This window comes from Corvus cornix, chromosome 15, assembly GCF_000738735.6.
Source record: "Corvus cornix cornix isolate S_Up_H32 chromosome 15, ASM73873v5, whole genome shotgun sequence".
NCBI classification, from domain to species: domain Eukaryota; kingdom Metazoa; phylum Chordata; class Aves; order Passeriformes; family Corvidae; genus Corvus; species Corvus cornix.
Window position 1 is genome coordinate 11,138,584 of NC_046345.1, and position 16,980 is coordinate 11,155,563.

The 16,980-nt window shown below is 60.1% G+C and overlaps 1 protein-coding gene across 3 annotated transcripts; it reads right to left on the minus strand.

The window, feature by feature from the left end:
* Positions 1–3,931: 3,931 nt before the first annotated feature.
* Positions 3,932–16,651, minus strand: LOC104694978 (proline dehydrogenase 1, mitochondrial-like). 3 transcript variants are annotated; one of them, XM_039561171.1, is made up of 14 exons: positions 16,469–16,651; positions 15,757–15,944; positions 9,711–9,745; positions 9,255–9,404; positions 9,057–9,121; positions 8,573–8,689; positions 8,343–8,422; positions 7,995–8,076; positions 7,586–7,678; positions 7,348–7,494; positions 7,021–7,196; positions 6,842–6,940; positions 6,356–6,444; positions 3,932–4,893 (listed from the first exon to the last, which is right to left on the minus strand). In XM_039561171.1, exons 2-14 carry the CDS (start codon positions 15,891–15,893, stop codon positions 4,712–4,714), a joined length of 1,452 nt encoding a protein of 483 aa, XP_039417105.1. In that variant the 5' UTR covers positions 15,894–15,944; positions 16,469–16,651; the 3' UTR covers positions 3,932–4,711. The 3 variants fall into 3 exon arrangements, with proteins under 3 accessions (XP_039417105.1, XP_019146886.1, XP_010406810.1); XM_019291341.3 differs by lacking the exons at positions 15,757–15,944; positions 16,469–16,651 and adding an exon at positions 10,448–12,432; XM_010408508.4 differs by lacking the exons at positions 15,757–15,944; positions 16,469–16,651 and having other exon boundaries at positions 9,711–10,440.
* Positions 16,652–16,980: the final 329 nt, after the last annotated feature.

A 16,980-nucleotide genomic window follows, 5' to 3' on the forward strand; every position in this document is an offset into this window, starting at 1 on the left:
GTTCCTGGCTTCCAGCGCAGCCCGGGGGTCCAGTAGCTCCCGGGAGTCCTGGGACTCCTGGGAGTCCAGTGGCTCAGGGGTGTGGATGGCCCGCGATCCGGTAGCACCGGGGATCGGCTGTCACGGTGGTTTGGAAGCTCCAGAGCCCGGGGAGTCCCCAGCAGTCCGATGGCCCCCGGGGTCTGGCTGTCCCGGGATCCAGCAGCTCCAGGGGCTCGACAGCCGTGGGTGTCCAAGAGCTCCGGGTTTTGACTGACCCGGGGGTCTGGCTGTCGCAGGGTCTGGCTGTATCTGGGATCCGGCAGCCCCAGATGCACAGCAGCCCTGGGATCTGTCTGACCTGTGGTTCCAGTAGCTCCAGGGGTCCCACAGTCCTGGGTGCCCAAGGACGCGAGGGTCAGTCTGTCCTGCAGTATGGCAGCCCTGAGGAGCCCGAAAGCCCCAGTATCCACGTGACCCGGGGATCCAGCAGCTTCAGGTGCCCAACAGCCCCAGGATATGGCTTCCCAAAGGTCTGGTAGCCCCAGTGTCCAGCTGTCCTGCAGGTCCAGGAGGTGCCAGATGCCGGTGTCTGGCATCTCCATGTGCCTGGCAGCCTGGACCAGCCTATTGGGAGCCATGCAGGGACCTGCGGGAGCCAAGTGGTGCCTGCAGCAGAGGAGCCAAGGACCCTGTACAGGGACAGAAAGGCTTCAGAGCAGCCACTGGTTGACCTGCTGTAAGGACACAGCTGGGAATCAGGGGGACACCCTGGGCACCCAAACAAGTCCCACACCTCTAGCATGGTGGGGCAGCCCTGTCAATAAACCTCCTCAGCCTGACAATGCAGCAGCACTGAATGGGCCAGGGCTTCCTTGGCCACCACCCTGTGCCAGCTGCATTTTAAGCTTAATGGTCACTGCAAGAGGTGCCTCAAGCTTCTTTGAGCTCCCAGGACACCTGATAACAGTATGGGGGAAGCGTGGATGGGGACACCCCAGCCATCTCCCTTAAGGCAGTGCAAATCCAGCTGAACAGCTGCATGTATCCCCTGAGGAACACTGAGGAACACTGGGGAAGGTGTACGGACAGTGCATCTCCCAAAGAGCTGCCTCTGAGGGCCACACATCTCCAGGGATCTCCTGTGGATGTGGAGCCTCCATCCCAGTAGGCATGAGTTGGGGACCATCCTTCTGGAGAGGATCAGGGGGTTCTGGGCACCTTGGGATCTGTGCACCAAGCAGAGAATAAATGTGTTTGGTGGGTTCTCTCCATCTTCAGTATTTGCAGTACTGATGTGCATGAAGGCTTCTCTCCTGCTCAGACAGGTGACTTGCAATGGAAAGTCCCTGGTGGTCTTACCAGTGGGAATGTGACCATTGGGTAGCACCCCCTCTCCCCCCCCTTTTTTCCCTGGCACATTCCATGTGTTTGGCAGCAGCACCAGGAAGCAGTATCCCTTGCCCATCTCCCCCTGCCTCCACATCCCTGTCCCCCCTGCCCCATCCTGCTCACAGGCACAGGAATGTGAAGACCATAGGGGCACAAATTGCTCCCTTGGGATGACTCAGCCTCAGGCTGAGCTCAGCATCCCTTTCTGCTGGGGAAAGTGGAATGGGGAGGGTCAGCTCCAAAGTTAGGCAGAAATCTGGGTTTGGTGGTGGTGCCTCCCCTGGCAGCTGTGCCCACCTCGAGCTGTAGCCTCACTCAGGCTGTTTCCACAGCTAGGATTCCCTTCCTATCCTGCTCTCTTCATCCCGCTGCATTGTGCTGAGCAGCCCTTGTCCTCTGCTGTCCCGGTCACAATGAGCCAGGGCAGGATCACACTGCCTCACCTTCACTATGCTGGTGCTTTGTGTGAGGATGTGAAAGTTTTTGGATGTTTTTTTTGGCTTCCATAAACTTAACTTCTCTTTCTCTTGGCCAGCAGGCAGCACATCATGACTGCTCTGTTTCTACCAGTGTAACCCAGGCAGAGCAGGGACTGGGCTGTAGCCAGGGAGATAAGCTCGTCCCTCAGAAAATGCTGCCAGCTGGCATAAGAGGCTGGAGAAGCTGAGGATGCTGTGGGGAAGAGGTGGAGGGAGGTTTCACAGTGCTCTGGGCTGGTTGGTGCTGCCAAGGCCTGGGGCATTGCACAGCCCATAGGTAGCACCCACCCCTCCCTCCTCTCCCACTGGCCCCAGCCAGGCTGTTGTCCATGCAGAGCTTGGCCCATGCTTTCCATCACACCACTATTTGCAGTTGCCATTTCAGACCCTGCCAGGTGCCTGTCTCCTGTCTTTTTGTGTTTTGGAAAATGCCACAGAAGACAGAAACCCTAGCACTACAGTATTTCTGAACACAAAACGAAGTAAAAAGATGCTGTTTTGTCAATGGTTCAAAAATCCCCATGGCTGCTTCAGTGGGCAGGACTGCACAGTGGGGCACGGGGAGCCCTACAATATGAGGTACTTGTCACCATCCTGACTGTGCCCAGGCTGTCAGGATGGTTGCTGCAAGGATATGGCTCTTTCCCCTTCCAGCTCCCCCATGCTGCAGCAGCATCCTCCCAAGCAAGAAGGCTGCAGCACAGGGTCCTACAGACAGCGCCATTCTGTGCCTCCTCTTCCTTCAGGACAAGCAGAAAACAGCAGCAAAATCTAAGACTGAGCAGGGTGGGTAAAGCCTGGGACATGGGAGGGTTGGTTGGGACAGAAATAAAAGAGGCAGTTGCTGTTTTCTCGCTGAGCATGGATACAGCTGTGCCAGGGGAGGGTTAGGTTGGATATCAGGGAAAGGTCCTTCCCCCAGAGGGTGCTGGGCACTGCCCAGGCTCCCCAGGGAATGGGCACGGCCCCGAGGCTTCCAGAGCTCCAGGAGCGTTTGGACAGCGCTGCCAGGGATGCCCAGGCTGGGGTTGTTGGGGTGTCTGAGCAGGGCCAGGAGCTGAGCTGGATGGTACCTGTGGGTCCCTCCCAGCTGAGGACATTCTGCAAAAGGTTGTGGGGAACCAGGGATCTGGGGGTTTCAAGGGCATCCTGTGCCTTGGGTGTTCAGGAGGCAGCACCTGCAGCCCTACACAGCCCCTGCAAACAGCTGCACACAACACCACCGACCCTGCGAAGCTGTCCTTCTTTCCTAGAAAGAGGGCTGGGGAAAGGATTAACTGCAAACCAGAGGGTCAAGAGGGGCTTCTCCTGCCCTACTGCACAGATGTCTGGGGGTCTTTGCAGAAGCTCACAGTGGGTAACAGCTGCTCCTGCATCAGCCAGCCCTGGGTGCAGCTGCAGCAGCAGAGCTCAGGCCCTGGGGCACCAGGGTACTCTGTGCCACTGTCACAGCATCCTGCATGGGCTGGAGAGGCAGCCCAGGGCCTAGAGCACCTCCCATCTTCCCTTAAGTTCCAGGAGCCCAGTTGCTGCCTGTACCAGTGCTGTTCTGGTCCCATGCTCCAGCAAGGCTCCCTGCTCCCCTCCAGGTTTTTTTTTAAGGCAGAAGAGTCTCAGCTAGAGAAAAGGCAGGAGGTGAACAGCTCTGGAAAGCCGAAATATCAGCCTTTTGGTGTGGGTGGCTCACCAAGTAGAGGGACTGACCCAGGAAAAAAGGACACTGCAGCAGCTCCAGGCAGGGAATCTCAGAGATGCCTGTGGTCCTGCAGAGCCCAGGAAAAAGTGCCCCTAATTTGAGGTGTGAAAGCCTGCAGGGTGCATGTCCCCCAAAAGCAGGTCTGAAGGTGGGGAGAGGCTCTCCCACGCTACCACTCTGCAGGTAGGGGGATGCCCCAGGGCTCCCAGCTCCCCCCAAGCCCATCACAGGCAGCTCCACAGCTTCTCCAGTCCCTGTCCCAAGAAGTTTGGCCTCACTCCTTTCCCCAAGCCCTGGCTTAGGCCAAAGCGTGCAGCATTAACCCCCCTTTGAGACCACGGCAGTGCCTGAGGACATGTGGCTGCCCAATAACAGAGAGACAGGAGCAGGAACAGTTGAGATTTAATAATTTCCATTCTCTGCAAATCCAGTGTACAGCAGAGACGAGCTGTGGTCCAGCTCCTGGCGCTCCTACTGCCCCTTGTCCATCATTAGAGCCAGGGACTGTGGGCAGGGCAGGAATGCTACAGGGATGGGCCCAGCCCGCTCCCCTCACTCCTCCTGTTCCATCGGATGTGTGCCTGAGGATGGACAATCCCAGGCAGCTTATCCCAGCGGGATGGGGGAGAGCCTGGACCTGCCCAGCTCTGGTCAGTGCAAAGCCAGTCAGCAGGCTGGTAGTGGCTGCCTGGGACAGGAAACAGGGGCTGATCCTGCCCCTTCAAAGGTCTGGTTGAGGCAAAGCTCCAACCCTGGCAGAGGCTGGAGGAGCTTCTGGCTGAGGCCAGCTTGTCCCCAAGTCACCCAGCCCACCTGGACCTGAGCCCATGGGCACAAGGCAAGTGGATAAATCATGCTGTGCAATCCTGCCAGGGGAAAAAACCCCAGGACAGTGTTCATCAAGGCATGGGGTGGGCTGGCAGGAGAGCCCCAGCATGTCCCCCGGGACAGCTCGAGAGGCCGTGGGATGGTAGAGGGACATGCGTGGGGCAGTGCCAGCTGGGGTGAACCCAGAGGCCACTGGAAGGTGTGAGTGGTTCAACAGCAACAAGGACACTTGTCTCCCAGGGCAAAGGGGGCTGGGGGAGCTGCAGCAGAACTGGGATGGGGAATGGTGACAGTGGTTCAGGCTGAAGGCACAGGAGCCCCGGGGCTGGGGCTGGGGTCAGTGGCTGAAGAGGTTTCCTGTGAGGAGACGCCTCTTGACCTCTTTCCAGAGCAGGTCCCGCTCGCGGTTTGCCCGCTGCATGAAGCCCCTGTTCTCCTGGGCCCGGCGGGACAGGTAAGGCAGCACCTCGTTCACCGGCCCATAGGGCACGTACTTGTACACAGGGAAGCCAGCCTGGCCTGCAGGGAGAGAGGCTGCGGGTCAGGGAAGTGCTGAGAGAGCAAAAAAATGTGGAAAGATGAAAAAAGAAGGTAAAAACGGAGGAAGAAAGTGAAAAAATGTGAAAAGGGAAAAGGGAAATAGGAGGAAGATACATGAAAAGGGGAAAAAAGGGGGGAAGGGGGAAGAAGGGACAGGAAGGGGGAGGAAGGGACAGGAAGGGGGAGGAAAAAGGAGGAGAAGAAGGGGATAAAAGAGGGAAGAAAAAGGGGTGAGGAAAAAAGGGGTGAAGAAAAAAAAGGGGGTGAAGAAAAAAAGGGGGGTGAAGAAAAAAAAAGGGGGTGAAGAAAAAAAAGGGGGTGAAGAAAAAAAGGGGGTGGAAGAAAAAAAAGGGGGTGAAGAAAAAAAAGGGGGAGTGGAAGAAAAAAAGGGGGGGCAAATAAAAAAAGAGGGGGGAAAGAAAAAAAAGCCACCCGCCCTTCCCTGCCTGCTCTGCCATGCCCCTGAGGCTGTGCCGATGGAGTGGGTATGGATGTGCAGGAGGCTGTGGCTGGGCACTGGGAGGGGGATCCAGCAGTGGAGACTGGTCGGGGGAGCAGCCGTGCATCTCTCCCGGCTCAGCACCGGGAGCTTGGGAAAGGGCCAGAGGGAGCGGGCCGAGGTCACCAGGAGCCCTGGGAATGTCAGCAGCCGGGGCTGGGCCAGCTCAAGGAGCGTTCAACCAGAAACATCAAGTTAACACATTTTTCCAGCATGACCGGAGGAGGCTGCAGATGGGCGGCCAAGCCCTGCTTCAGAGAGAAATCCAGGACAGAGCAGCATCTGCGCTGGACAACTGCCCAGTTTGCCTCCTGCTGCTCTGTTGGCCTTGGGACTCTGTTCTGGACACTGGTGCGGGCAGGGGGATCAGTCCCTGACTTGGGCTGTTGAAACAGGGATCAGTCCTGTCAACCTGGACCCTTGTGTGTCCCTCTGTTCAGGCCCCTGGCAGTGCTGTTTCGCTGCCTGGGCTGCTGGCTGAGGACAAGGTCACACAAGAGGCTGGTGCCATCCTGTTAGCAGAGAGCTCAGGACTTGGTGTGCACCTCCCATGGAGCCAAGGGACACCCCCAGGCCAAGGAGGTACAGGAGAGGGTTTCTGTCTGCCAGGACCAGTCTCTGCCCCACCCTGGGGCACCCTGATCTCTGCTCAGACTCCAAAGTGGGAATGTCTCTGCCCAGCCACTACAGGCTCATGGAACTCCAGGAGAGAGATGTGACTCTTCACTTATATCCTCATCTACATCTTCCCCAAAACCCACACAGGGGTCACAGCACTCCCCATAGCAAGGCACTGTGCTCAGCCAGTCCTGCTCTATGACAGGCCTTCCTCCCTTCTCCCCTGCCCTCCCTCCCCTAGACCCCACAGCAGCTGTTCAGGGGTCCCGGTGGGGCTGGAGCACCTCTGCCAAGCCCCCCCCCCCCTCCACTCCCATCACTCACCCAGGGGGAAGGTGATCTGGTCACACATGCCCAGCAGCTGCCCGAAGCACACCTTCTTGTCTGCGGGATGGATCCCCAGCTCCATCATCCTGCAAAACAAGCCTCAGCATAGGGAGAGAGCAGACACAGCAGAGCTCACCAGGGCAGTGTGCCCCACCAGAGGACTGGAGATCATCTCCAAATAGGGCAGCATGGCACTGACCATGTCCCAGATGGATGCTGGGATGTAGAGCTTGAATGATTTGTTTTTACAACAGCCTCTGGGTTGGGGATGGGACCAGTTCTGCAGCCACTGGGGCCACCATGCTGTACCCCAGCTCCAAGCCCCATCTAAAGCCCTGAGCACCAGGTGGGAGCCAGGATCCCCCCAGGTGAGCTCAGGGGGGACCTGACAAACCACAGCACATCTCCCTGCAGCTCTGCTGGGCCCCCACATTCCTCAAGCCCCTTGTCCCTGCCTCACCATGGTGCCTGCCCAGCACTCACCTGCGCAGGGTGAACTTCACTGTGTCCTCATTGTGAGATGCCACCATCACACTGGCTTTCTGGCTATGCTTGATCTCCTCCAGGACATAGTCCAGGCACCTGTAAGGCAAGATGGGCCTCTGGTGAGGCCTCTTCCCACTGGGGCAGCAGGGAGCAGTGTGCCTGGGGTTGTCCCCTACCTGTGGTACATCTCGTTGGTCTTCTCATAGTTTGGGTTGATGGGATCCTCATAGCCCATCTGAGCTGCCCTCTCCCTCTCCTGCTCCATGTAGGCACCACGCACCAGCTTGGTGCCAAAGTGCCAGCCCTCCCGGCGCGACAGCTCCACGTCCCCTGTCACGTTGTTGTAAGCCTCCTGTGACCAGGTGGAAGAGATGGCACTAGGTCATTGCTCCAGTGCCACCCCTGACTGTGCCTCAGCAGCTGTGCCATTGCACTGCCATGGCTTCGGGAGCTGAGGTCTCCATCCATCTGTACCAGCAGGCACTGGGAGATGCCTGCCTCACCTTCAGGTAGCACTGGTAGGTGTTGTAGATGATGGGCTGGCTCCTGTTGAAGCGGCGCTGCGTCTCCACGGTGAGGCGGCTGATGGCTGGCTGGAAGTAGCTCTGCTCCGCGTCCACCATCAGCCTCACACCCTTCTCCATGGCTCTCTGTGGGGTGAATGACCCACAGGTTGGGTTCATAGGGCTTCCTGCTCCATGTGTCCCCCTCTGTGGCTCCCTCAGCCCCGGGCCCCCTCACCTTAGCAAGGACATCCATGCGTTGCAGCATCCGCTTCATCTGCAGCTCTTCCTCCTTGCTGAAGCGTGACAGCAGAGGCTCCAGCTGCCCAGTCTGAAACAAGAACAGCTTTGTGGCACCCTGCCTGCACCCAGCTCTGCCCATGGGGGACACAAATGCCCCTGGAGGGAGCCCATCCCCAGGACTGCTGCCCCACCCCAGCCCCCCAACCCCCACCAGCCAGCACGGTGTGACAGGGTGCCCACCCATCCTGCCAGCCTCGTGGTTGTGCACTGTGGTCACAGCGTGGCTGAGCTCTGCCACCAGCACTGCAGCCACCAGCATTTACTAGGAAGAGCATGAGACCCTCACCCTGCTTCCACAAACACTCTGTGGCACCACTTTGGGGGTGGCAAAGGTGGGTACCCACCTTCCTATTGGGGATGAGCAGAGGCCTGGAGAGCTTGGTGCGGCTGTCGAACAGGCTGTTCCAGTCCAGCAGGTCCACAGTGCTGGGAGCAGAGAGCCAGGTCCTTGCTGGTGTCTTGCAAAGGCAGGGGGCTCTCTATCAGCTCCCAACCCCCACCAGCAAGAAGGATACATGACACGTGCCACCCTGACCTGTCTTGTCACCTCCACCCAAACTTCCCCTGTGCTCCACTGCTGTGCTGAGCCAGCGCTGGCTTTTGGAGACCTCCCACTGCTGCTGCCCCAGGGACAGGCACAAAGTCCTGCAGTGTCCCCACCCTGCAGCACCCCCAGCTCCCAGGCAGCTTACCCGCTCGTGCCCACGTTCTTGCCCGTGAACCACTGCTGGCTCTCTGCCTTGCTCACAATGCCGAGGTTGGCCAGTGCCTCCTGCCACCGAAAGGAGCGTCAGGGGCTACAGGGGTCTGTCTGCTTGAGGTGTCACAGCTCAGGGCTGCTCTGGCACCTCTGTGTCCATGGCCACCTCCAGCAGTGTGTCCCTGCAGCACAGCCTCCTCCCACAGGCATCACCTGCCTCACCTGCAGCTTCTCCACCTCCAGCTTTGTGTCCAGGACTGCCCACCCGGCCTGGCCCTGCTCTGCGGCCATTTGGTGGAAGAACCTCCGCCACTTCACCAGCACCTCTGAGAACCGCACCTGTGGGGACAGAGCTCCAGGTGAGACACCCAGGTTGGAGCCTCCTGTCCTGCCAGGGCTTTGCAAGATCACTCACACCCAGCCCAAGGCAGATGGTGACCCCAGAGAAGGGCACCTTGGCCAAGCCAAGCAATACAGACCTCACACACCCCCCTTCATGTTGGGACCTTTAAACTTCTAAGCTCTTGATGTCTCCCCAAAAGTTGAGGCAGGGTCTCCAGGGGTCTTGGGCTCACAGAGGACAGGCTGTTGGTGCCCACTCCTCTCTGCCATTACTAGAGATGCCACCTGGCACCTGACCCAGCAGAAGCATCATCTGTGGCCCTGGCTCTGCCCTACCACACCCAGTCACAGCTCTGGCACTCACCAGGAACTGGGGTCTGGCCAGCGCTGTCAGCTTGATGGCAGAGAAGCCGTCCTCTGAGCTGCCACCTGGATGGAGCCACAAGGACAGAGTCAGCCTAACAGTCAGCCCTTGGGCAGGAGGGATACAGTGGTGGTGGGACTGAGGGATCCTGGCAGTCCCCAGCACAGTGGGGCTGTCCAGGACACATGGAGCACTCACTTGAAGCATCAATGCAGTGGAGAAAAGTCTCCATGTGCTGGTCACACTTGGCCTCATCAGCGTAGAAATAGGTGTGGGCACCGGTGACTCCACCACGGTGATCCCCAAATCCCTGATGGGCTCGGTATTGCTTCTCCCTTTGTTCTGCTCCTGGGGTGGAAGAGGATGGAGATGGGCCATGCCCCACCAAGCTCCTATGGCCTCCCCAGGAGCTTTCAGTGTGGGTGAAGGGGAGAGAGGCTCCAGCTTGGACCTCAGAAGAGCCCCCAGTGCTGACAAGGGCCCTGCTTGCTCTGTGCCTGAGCAGAGGCTGAGTCTTTGCTGAGGGGCAGGACTGGGCCAGGAACCACATTGTTCTTCATTCAGCTCATTTTTTGAGGCTGTGGTACCTGGGTCCTTCCCCCACAACACCAGGCCTGCAGTGCCTGGACCTCCAGGCTATCTCCTGTCACTCACCTCCCATCTCCTTCTCGGCTGCAGAGGTGCGGGAGCTAAGAAGAGAAACAGGGAAGATAAGGGCCAGGTCAGCAACCCCCTGCAACCCTACACTGATGGACAGGGAAGCTCTGAGGCTCCTGTGCCGCCATCCTGGTGCTGGACCCTGCTGTTCCCTTGCCATCCCATTGCTGATGGGATCCAACTGGCAGGTCAGATGGCTAAATCCACCTGTGGAAGGGTACAGGGCTTCACCATCCATCCAGAGAAGACTTGGGAGCCCTGAGGCAGCACAGTGAGGATGGCCTGTCCCAGGGTTCAGAGCTGCTGTCCAACAGACCACCCCATGGCAAGGACAAGGTCAGTCCTGTGGGGCTGGCATGCTCCATCTCCAACCTGCTCACGGTCCTTGCTGGGGTGACACCAAGCCTCAACCCACTGCCTCCTCATCTTCATAGCACCAGCAGCCAGACCATGAAGCACGGAGCTTCTCCAGACCCCGAGCACATCAAGCCGAGGGTGCCCTACTACTCCATGCTCCTCTGTGCCTTGGCTTCAGCAAACAACTCATAAACAACGTCTCATTTTCAACTCCAGCTGACCTCGGATGTCATTTTAAGCCCAAACTCTCTGCTATGGAGATAACAGGGCTCTGACAGCCTGGGGGATGCTGGCCAAGTCACGAGATCCTTTCTGAGCTTGAGTAGCTAAGCCTTCTTGCTGGCGCCCTAAACCCAGCCACAGACCCAGGGTCTCACCTGGAACAGGGCCAGCCCCTGGAGAGCAGCTCTGGGTGGCAGCAGAGCCACCTCCTCCAGGAGGTCTCTGCCTTGGCATCACTGTCCCCAAAGTGGCTGTGCCCAATGGGGAAGAAGCACAGTGCGAGGGAAGCAGCAAAGCCACCCATCTGGAGCCAGCAGGCCTGGACAAGAGAGCAGAGAGGCACATGGCATGGTCCCAGGACATGTTCTCCCACATGGAAACCCTGTGACAGGGATTAGGGGCTGCTGGAAGCATAAACAACCAGAAACAAGCCGTTCCCTCTGGCCCCCTGGAGCCAGGAACAGCCCCACATTGCTCAAAGTGCCACAGAGCCCGGGGTGAGCCAGGGCAGGAGCAGCTGGAGCTCATGGGAAGCAGCAGGCACCATGTCTAGCAGGCTCTGCTCCCTGATTTTACTCGCCTGAGGACAGGGAAAGCAGCTTTCTGTCCATGAATACAGAGGGTGGAGGAAAGGAAGGAGATCATACACTCAGAAACGGTATTTGTCAGCAAAGCCCTTGCTAGGTGGAAGCTCCTTTTGAAGCAGGCGGTGTGGCATAGGGGACAGCTTCAGCTGAAGGACACACAGAGACATGGGTCCTGCAGACAGGGGACAGCTCTGAGCCCAAGGCACACCTTGGGCACAAGATCTGAGGCGCTGGGGACAAGTGGCTGGAGTGAAGGCACACAGTTCAATTAGCAAAAGGCACCCTTGGAGTTAGAGTGTTTTATATTCCTGAAGACAAACACACCCTTGCCAGCAGCATTCCTGCTGCATGACTGCACCAGGCGTTCCTTCACCCTCTAGGGGGGGGTATTCAAAGCAGTGCCACGGTGCTCACTTTGTTCTTCTGCATCAAGCAAAATAAAGGAAGCTCCTTCCAGCTGAAGAAATAACTTAGTCCTGGATATCAGCTGCTCACTTTGCAATATTATTCTTGGCCAGCAAAGCCATTCCCTCACCCACCAAGTGCCACTGAACCAGGCTTATACCTGACCATCCCTTCTGCAAACCCACAGCAAGTCTCTTAGAGCAGGTCCCATCTCCAGGCGCTGTCCAGATGCTCCTGGCAGGCTGTATCCAGAAAGGAACAACCTCGAGGCTGAGCTCAGGGCCTGGGAGCTCACACTCGCCTAAAGCAGGTTGTGATGATTTGCTGGATGGCTGGGAAGGGTAATCTGGCTGACATAGCAGATGGGGCTTTCAGGAAGTTTTGGATCAGGCTGTGAAAACCAGCTCAGGAGGAGCACAAAGGTGCCACTACCACAAATAATCCCTTTGGCCCTGGAGGTTACCTGGAGGATGCCAGCAGCACAGCATGTTTGCTTTGCTCAGCAGCAAATGGGTCTGGCAAAGGGGATGAGGGACCAGGGACAAGCTGTCCTTGAATTACCACATCCACGGAAAAGACTCATGGTTACATGAAGTTCATTTTGGAGCTATGGGTGCTTAAAATCCCAAAGGTAGGAATAAAGCAAAGCTCTTGGCAGAATAGACCTTCAACGTGCTCCATGCAGGAGTTGTCAGCACACACCAGCCCAGGACCACCACAGGACTGCCTTGGAGAGCTTCAAGCTAAATAGAAGCTGCCCCATGATCCTAGGGACATGCTGACAGAGCACTGGGCAGGGGGGGCAGCAGCACTGGGAGCAGGAGGAGAAGGGGAGGTGGCAGCTCTGAGAGCAGGATTGGCCAGGCTGGACAGTGATCCCACACTGGGGCAGGTGTCAGATATCCACACAAGGAATTTCTAGAGGAAGCCAAGTCCACACTCTGCATGGCAGAGCCTGAAAAGCATCTGACAATGCTTATGGCAGGATTGTCCCTCCCCTGTGTCAGCACAACCCCAACCCACCTGCAGTCTTGGGATGCCTGTGGGCCAGCAATGGCCCCAAGGCTGCCAGGAGGCTACAACCACCTCCACTATGGGGGGGCTCTCTGTTTCACCCCACGGGTACAAGAAGCCCCTGCCCAGTGCTGCCTCTCCACCCCCCACCCAGGGCTGAACCCACCCCGAAGCCCCCAGCCCTCTGCTGCCTGCAGGACACTTATTTTCCAGCTGTGTCACCATGACCTGGCAGCAGCCTTCAGCACGTGGCTGAGGCCTCCTGGGACAAGCTGGCAGAGTCCTGGATGCCAGCCTGAGCAGGGCAGGCAGGGGCCTGCGGCAGGCAGGATAAGCCAGTTCTTGCCCACATTGCATTGTTGTTCCCAGCCGGAAAGGCTGTGGAAAAGGTGCCACAGCCTGTTGCTGGGGTGGAAAGGGCATTTCCTTGCCATTATCTCTGGCTTGCTCCAGAACAACAGGAGATGGCACCAAGAGGCCACAACACCCACTGACTGCTGTGGTTTGTACCTCTGCTTCCTGGCAGCACAATCCCAAAGCATTCACCAAAGGGAAGGGGACAGCTCCAGAGTCCAGCAGCCATGAACCCAGGACTGCCCACCCCTCTCAACCACGTGCAGCCCAACTGAGCACCAGCCCTGGCAGAAGCACTGAGAATTTGGGATTTTGCCCCAAACAGAGCCAAGGAGGACACAGAGTGATGGCTGGCAAGGGACAGGTTTCAACATAACCCTTCCAGTGCCACCCTGGGCTTTGTCCCTGTTCATAGAATTATAGAACAGCCTGAGGTGGAAGGGACCCATGAGGACATCAAGTCCCACTCCTAGCCCTGCAAAGGACAACAATCCACCCTGTGCTCGATGGTCCAAACACTCCTTGAGCTCTGGCAGCCTTGGGACCGTGATCTTTCCCTGGAGATCCTGTTCAGTGCCCAACCATCCTCTGGGTGAAGACCCTTTTCCTGATATCCAGGCAAATCCCACTGGGGCTTGGACAGGGATGCATTGGGAACTCTCTTGGAAGTGAATGGCCCACACAGCACAGGCAGAACTCACCTAGCAACTCACAATCGCAAATCTGCAGCAGGGGGGGAGCAGCACAGCCCAGCCAGCTCACAAACCACTGCAGGCACCCATCAGCAGGAGGGATACAGGTGCAGGCAGAACCTGTCTGAAAGTCTTCTACGGTCACCCACAGGAAAGCCCTTGGCCCAGCAGAGCCAGGCATGGAGGGCAGCAGTGCCAGCCTGGCAGCACCGGTGCTGCCGGCTCAGCCCCACGGGAATGCCGAATACTGTGCCCGGACCAGGGCTGTGTGTCCAGGGGAGAAACACCTGCCTACACACCTTCAAAACAGCCACACCCCTGCCAGGCATCAGCAGGGTGTTTTGAAGCTTTTCTAGAAAAAACCGAAAGTTTGCAGCCCACTCTGGGACGGCGCAGGCCTGCGTCCCCCCGCACAGCTCCCGTGCCCGCGCTACCCCCACCAGTGCCTGCTCCCATCACGGCCGCACAGACCCTTCACTCCCGCGGATGTCTGGCAGCAGCAGCAGCAGCGAGGGGCAGTGGCACCCGCCATGGCACATGGGGGTGCCCGATAAGCAGTGCCCGGGTGTGGAGCAGAGATAAGGCTCCTAGCGGCAGCACCTGCATCACCACCCTGGCTCACACCCCGCTCGCAAACCACCCTAAAAAAGCCATTTCCGCTGTGTTTTTAACAGCACGTGACAAGCATGTGACACCCTGACGGTGTCCCCAGCTGCCCACAGGGACTGCCGCTGTGCAGCCTGGTCTGGGGGACGCCGCATCCCCAGCCCGTGTCCTCCGGAAGGGCCACCCTTGTCGTGGGTGGGGGGATACCGCCCACCCCCGTGACCGTGGGGTGCCGGCCAGCGGCCCATCGATCCGGAGAGCGGAGCTGCCCGGAACTGGAGCCTGAATAATGGAAAGTTACCGGCAGCTTTGGGCTGGTGCCAGCTCTTGGCAGAGGGCGGGAGGCAGTGAAAGCTGCCCGGGACTGGGGGGCAGTGCGGGAACGGGGGGCATCACCCCAGCTTGAGACGGGTGGAAATGGTGGAGGGTGGAAGTCGTGGAATCATGGAATTGCTAAGATTGGAAAAGAGCTCCAAGATCACTGAGCCCACCAAAATGTGGGGGGCAGCATCCCAGTGTTTGTAAGGTGGGGGATGAAGGCGGCAGGAATGGGGGGCAGCATCCCAATGGGGGGAGGGGGGGGAAAGGGGGACTTCAGGTGCGACAGCAACGCTCTGTGTGCAGAGGGGTGGGGTGGGGGGGGGGGGGGAACACAGCGCCCCGGGAGGGTTAGGGAAAATGGGACGTGGCTGGCAGCACCTCACAGGGAAGATGGAATGGGGGGGGTCAGCATCCCATAGGAGATGGAGGATAGAGGCGGGAACCCCCTCAGGGTGTGCAGGAGGGTTCCGGGTGTACAGCACTGCCGGGGAGGGGTTGCACTCCGGTGTGTGCAGGGGAATAAATGGGGACAGAGGCGGTGCAGCAGACAGGGGTGCAGCACCCGGTATGTGCAGAGGGGCGGGGGGGCGATACAGCCCAGTGGGGGCCCAGCACCCCCGTGTACAGGACACAGTCCCCGCCGTGTGCGGGGCTCTGCCACTCCCGTGTTCTGGGCACTGCCATCCCCTGCCGTGTTCTGGGCACTGCCACCCCTGTGTGCGGGGCACTGCCATCCCCTGCCGTGTTCTGGGCTCTGCCACCCCCGTGTTCTGGGCTCTGCCACCCCCTGCCGTGTTCTGGGCACTGCCATCTCCGTGTTCTGGGCACTGCCATCCCCTGCCGTGTTCTGGGCTCTGCCACCCCCTGCCGTGTTCTGGGCACTGCCACCTCCGTGTTCTGGGCACTGCCATCCCCTGCCGTGTTCTGGGCACTGCCACCCCTGTGTGCGGGGCACTGCCATCCCCTGCCGTGTTCTGGGCACTGCCATCTCCGTGTTCTGGGCTCTGCCACCCCCGTGTTCTGGGCTCTGCCACCCCCTGCCGTGTTCTGGGCACTGCCATCTCCGTGTTCTGGGCACTGCCACCTCCGTGTTCTGGGCACTGCCATCCCCTGCCGTGTTCTGGGCACTGCCACCCCCGTGTTCTGGGCATTGCCACCTCCGTGTTCTGGGCACTGCCATCCCCTGCCGTGTTCTGGGCACTGCCAGCCCCGTGTTCTGGGCACTGCCATCTCCGTGTTCTGGGCACTGCCAGCCCCGTGTTCTGGGCATTGCCACCTCCGTGTTCTGGGCACTGCCACCCCCGTGTTCTGGGCACTGCCATCCCCTGCCGTGTGCGGGCCATGGGCGGCAGCATGGGGGGGGCGAGGCCGTGACGCAAGCGGTCCCGCAGCCAATGGGAGCGGGGGGCTGGGCGGGCGCAGCCAATGGCAGCGCGGCCAGGGGCCGCCCCCGGCCCGCCCGCAGCGCCGCGGTGCCGCACTCACCGCCCGTCGCCCAGGTCCTCCTCCACGCTGTAATCCAGCACGGCGCCCACGCCGAAGGCCTGGTTCCGCCGCAGCAGCGGCTTGATGGCCTCCTGGTCCTCCCCGGCTACGAACTGCCCGTAGAACGTCATCTTCATCAGCCGCTCGAACAGCGTCTGCCCCAGCACCCGCTGGCACAACTGCAGCAGCTGCGGGACAGCAGCGGCTCAGCACCCGTCCCTCACCGGCATCCCCGGAGGAAAAGTCCCCACGACCTAGGACTGGCATCCCCCAAAACGGGCACACCCCGGCCCGGGACCGAGAGCTCCCCAACACGCTCACCCCCAGTCCGAGACTTCCCCCGGAAGGGGAATGACACGTCCCGAAATGGGCACCCCCAGGGTGAGAGCCTCCCGAGCCTAGGACCGGCACCCCCCGGAGTGACAGTATCCCTGGCACGCACCAACATCCTGCAAAACAGGCACTCCCCCGTGACGAAACATCCCCCCATTTGGAGCAGTCACCCCTGTAGCGACAGAACCCCCATCCCGGGACTCGCAGTCCCAAAATGGGACTCCCCGGAGCAAGAAGCCTCTCCAGAAGGGGACTGACACCTGCCGGAGCGGGCCGCCCCTGAGCGAAAGCCCCGCCGGCCCAGAGCCGGTAACCCCCCAAGCGGGGACAAGCCCCGCCCCGGAGAACCCCCCCAAGTTGGACCCCTTCCTCCACCCACCTCCCGGTTGTGCTGCACCAGCGGCTCCACGGCGCACAGCCCCAGCACCACCAGCCCCCGCAGCAGCTCCGCGCTGCTCTTGCTGCGGAACGCCTCGCGCGCGTCCCCGAAATCCACGGCGGGCGGCGGCGGGCTCCGCTCCGCGCCCCGCGGGGGAGGGGGCGGCCCCGGCCGGGGTCCCGTGCTCGCTGCCGCCGGGGAGGACCCGCGGGGAGCGCCGGCGGGCGCGGAGCGCGGGCGGCTTGGGGGAGCGCACCAGCGAACGGCGGCGCGGAGCACCCGGGCGGCGCTCGGGAGAGCCATGGGCACGGCGGGGTCGCTGCCCGTCGCCGCCTTAAGTACGGCCCGCGCGGGACCGCCCCCGGGCCTCCAGCTCCGCGGCCCCGCTCCGCCCCGCCTTTGGCTCCGCTCTGCTGCCACCGGAACCGGTACCGCGCCCCGGCACTGCCCCGGCACCGGGACGGGGCCTGATTCTGGGACCGGCAGCGGGACTGGGAATGGGAGTGGCACTG

Coding starts and splice junctions, on each gene's coding strand:
- LOC104694978 (XM_010408508.4), bottom strand. CDS start 9,951: ATGGATGGTGAAGCCCTGTACCCTTCCACAGGTGGATTTAGCCATCTG. Junction 7,197..7,347: donor CCTACCAGTGCTACCTGAAG/GTGAGGCAGGCA, acceptor ACCTGGTCACAG/GAGGCTTACAACAACGTGAC. Junction 4,894..6,355: donor CCAGATCACCTTCCCCCTGG/GTGAGTGATGGG, acceptor CTCTCCCTGCAG/GCCAGGCTGGCTTCCCTGTG.